The sequence below is a fragment of the Perognathus longimembris genome, chromosome 16 (assembly GCF_023159225.1).
Source record: "Perognathus longimembris pacificus isolate PPM17 chromosome 16, ASM2315922v1, whole genome shotgun sequence".
Taxonomy (NCBI): Eukaryota; Metazoa; Chordata; class Mammalia; order Rodentia; family Heteromyidae; genus Perognathus; species Perognathus longimembris.
The window spans coordinates 1,877,870-1,881,154 of record NC_063176.1 but is presented as its reverse complement, the minus strand read 5'-3'; the positions used below and the strand labels follow the sequence as shown (position 1 = coordinate 1,881,154).

Sequence of the window (3,285 nt, the reverse complement as noted above, 5' to 3'; positions counted from 1 at the left end):
CCGCCCGCCTCCCCACCGTCAGAGCCCGGCCGGGGCGCACGGGCCGCCACGTCACCGTCACCCGGGGCCGCCCCCCCCCACCCCGGCAGCTCCCCGGGGAGTCGTCCGCGCCTTCCTTCCGGACTGGGGGAACCACCGGGGCTCCCGGAATTTCCCACTCGCCATGCATAAAAGGGGGCCCCGGTTCTCGGGGAGACCCAGATCCACCCGTCCCAGATCCAGATCCAGATCCCCTCCGCGGCTCCGGTGCGCTCTCCTCCAGCCCCAGACTCCGCCATGGTCCGCGCCGCCGCCTCCTCCTCCTCCTCCGGGGCCCGCGCCCCCCGCGCCCCCCGCGCCCCCCGCGCCCCCCGCGCCCTCGGCGGGGTCGCCCCGGCCCCTCTGCTCCTCCTGCTGCTGCTGCTGCTGCTGCCCGGGAGCCAGCGCGCTGCAGGTGCGTGGTCCCCGCCCCGGGGTCCCCTGGAGAGGCCGGGCTGGGGGACCCCCGTCCCCCGGACCCCGCCCCCTGCCCCCCGCTCACCGGGTCCCCCTCCTCTCCCCGCAGGGGCGCCCCTGGCCAGCGAGCTGCGCTGCCAGTGCTTGCAGAACGCGCAGGGCATTCACCCCAAGAACATCCTGAGCCTGCAGGTGACGCCCGCCGGACCCCACTGCGCCCGCACCGAAGTCATGTGAGTCCCCCCCCCCCCCCCGCCCAGCCCGCCCCAGCACCCCGCCCCGGCCCTCGGCCCCGCCTCCCGCTCACCCCGCGCCCCCCTTCTCCCCCTCCCCGCAGAGCCACGCTCAAGAACGGGAAGCAGGCCTGCCTCAACCCCGAAGCCCCCATGGTGAAGAGAATCCTCCAGAAGCTGCTGAGCGAGTGAGTCGGGGGTCCCGCATGGGGGGGGCCCACGTCGTCCTGACCGGGATTGTCCCCCACGGTTGCTCCTGCTATTGAGGTCACGGGTGGCACCCAGCACCAGGAAGACACTGCGAGGGGCCAGGGAGCAGGGGCACCCCGAAACAGCAGTGGCATTCATGCCCAGGACGCAAGCCTTGCGCCTGCTGGGGCGCAGCCAGTCTGTACCCCCGTCTCCCAGGAGCCCCAGACCTGAGAAAGGGGATCCCCTGGCTGGAGGCCCGCGTCCCTGGACCCCTTCCTGGTGACCCCCGGGGGCTTTGTATGGAGGCCTCTCTGCCTGCAGACCTAGGTCTCCCCGCTAACTCCATCATCAATAGTTCAAGGTGTCCCCCCCCCCCCAGGCCTTGTTAAGGCCCCCCACGTCCAGCTTGAAGCCCGTGCGCTGTCGGTGGGGATGTCAGCTGCGGGGAGACGGCTCCCCAGTTACAGGACACCCAGAGTCTGAGGGCTCTGCTGTATAGTCAGGTGGAGGGAGGGGTGTCCATGAAGCCGGAGCCGAGGGGGGCTGCTCAGCCTGCCTGGGGGTCTCTGGTAACAGCCCTCGCCTTCCCCCCACAGAGGCAGCGCCAACTGATGAGGAGAGCAGGCTGAACCTCCAAAGAGAAGCCAAGCCCCCGCCTGCCATCCCGCCCCGTCTGCGTCTCCTGTGTTTATTTATGAGAGCTTGGTCCTTTATTTATCTGCGTATTTATTTATTTAAGTGATGCCTTTCTGGTCCTATTTATTGTGATATTTAATGTGTTTGGTTATCTACCCTAGATGGTCGTGTTGAATCAGGTAGTCCAGTCCCGACAGTTGTTTAATTGGAGGGTGGTGGGTCTGGTTTTTACTTGTTATTTCTTTTGAAAGTGATGGGTTTGAAATGTTAATTTATTAAATTGGGGGGGGGGATGGGCATTGGACTGAAGTGAGTCCGTCCACCCCACCCCCCATGAAGTCTGAAGACCAGCTGGGGAAGAGCCAGCTCGAGAGCTGTCTGTGGTCAGTCAGTCCTGGTGGAGGTCGGGTTCGATGTGTGCACAGCTGTTTGTGTCGTGACTGTTTAGGAGCACGTCTCCCGTGGCCTTCTGTAATACTTTCACAGTATGTGCTCAGCATTTCTGGTGCTGACATTTTAAGAACTCTCATGTTCGATTTATCCCTTGGACATTTTTATGTCTTCTTTGTAAGGCACAATGCCTTTCCTAGCAACAATTACACAATGTCTTCTGTGTCTTGGAGTTGAGATATTTATCTATTAATGTATTATTTTGAATAACATAAAAATAAAGCTGTTCACAAAACAATATCCGGCTTTGCTTGAAGAAACTTATTGTGTGTGTTTCCACGCCTTCTTCCTGTCGGATCTCAGGTGTCAGGATTCCATAGCAGACCTTAGACCCCATAGCTACTGCCACGCGCTGGCACCGCCCTTGTGTCTCTCAAAACAGTGTAGTTAATGTTTTGGGGTGTTTTTTTTCCCAAAATATGAGTGGGCCCCACTTTAAGCAACCTTCTTTCACAAAATGTGTTCATTGTGTTTTATTTGAACCACTCTCCTATTTAATTCTAGAACTTGAATCCTTTTGAAATTGTAAGTGCTAGTTTAAAAGAGGCTCTCGTGTAAATTATTTTGCTAAATATTTTCCAATAACATGTGCCACTTCATTCTGCTTTCCTCTTCATGAAGTCGAGAGCTAAATTGGGGTGATGTAGATTCTGCTCCAGAATACAAATTGGGGGGAGGGGAGGAGGAGAAGGAGGAGGGGGGGGAAGGGGAGGAGGCAGAGGAAAGGGGAAGGGGTAGGAGAAGGAGAAGGAGAAGAAGGAGAAGGAGAAAGAGGAGGAGAAGGAGAAGGAGAAGGAGAAGGAGAAGGAGAAGGAGGAGAAGGAGAAGGGGAAGGAGGAGAAGGAGAAGGAGGAGAAGGAGGAGAAGGAGAAGGGGAAGGAGAAGAAGGAGGAGAAGGAGAAGGAGAAGGAGAAGGAGGAGAAGGAGAAGGGGAAGGGGAAGGAGAAGAAGGAGGAGAAGGAGAAGGAGAAGGAGAAGGAGAAGGAGCAGGGAGGAGATCTATGCAAGTAAGGCACTGGCTGAGAAGGTTTTCATTTTCTAGCCTTCAGGGACCAGCAGCAGTCAATGAACTTGGCGTAGTTTTAATGGCTTTCCAGACAGCCATCCTTCAGCCGCTGTGGGAGCCTATCCCTCTGAACTGAAATTTCTGGAGTAAACATTTGCAGGCTGGGCCTCCCCCGCAGAAGCCAAGGCTGCCCTCTCCCGGTAGGAAAGCGTGTGGCCTGCGTGGGGGACCCACTGCAAACCAGAGCGGCCCCAAAGCCTGTCCACAGGCGGGAAGAGGAGAGGGAGGGGGAGCTCTGGAGCCTGACCTGGGTCTGGACGCCAAAGCCGGGTC

The 3,285-nt window shown here is 58.8% G+C and overlaps 1 protein-coding gene across 1 annotated transcript; it reads left to right on the top strand.

The window, feature by feature from the left end:
• Positions 1-351: 351 nt before the first annotated feature.
• Positions 352-2,166, top strand: LOC125365000 (permeability factor 2-like; the record flags this gene model as incomplete). The annotated part of the gene is made up of 4 exons (XM_048364854.1): positions 352-433; positions 545-668; positions 773-856; positions 1,457-2,166. Coding segments are annotated over 4 exons (306 nt in total), but the record flags the coding sequence as incomplete, so codon positions are not given.
• Between the last annotated feature and the right edge of the window lie 1,119 nt (positions 2,167-3,285).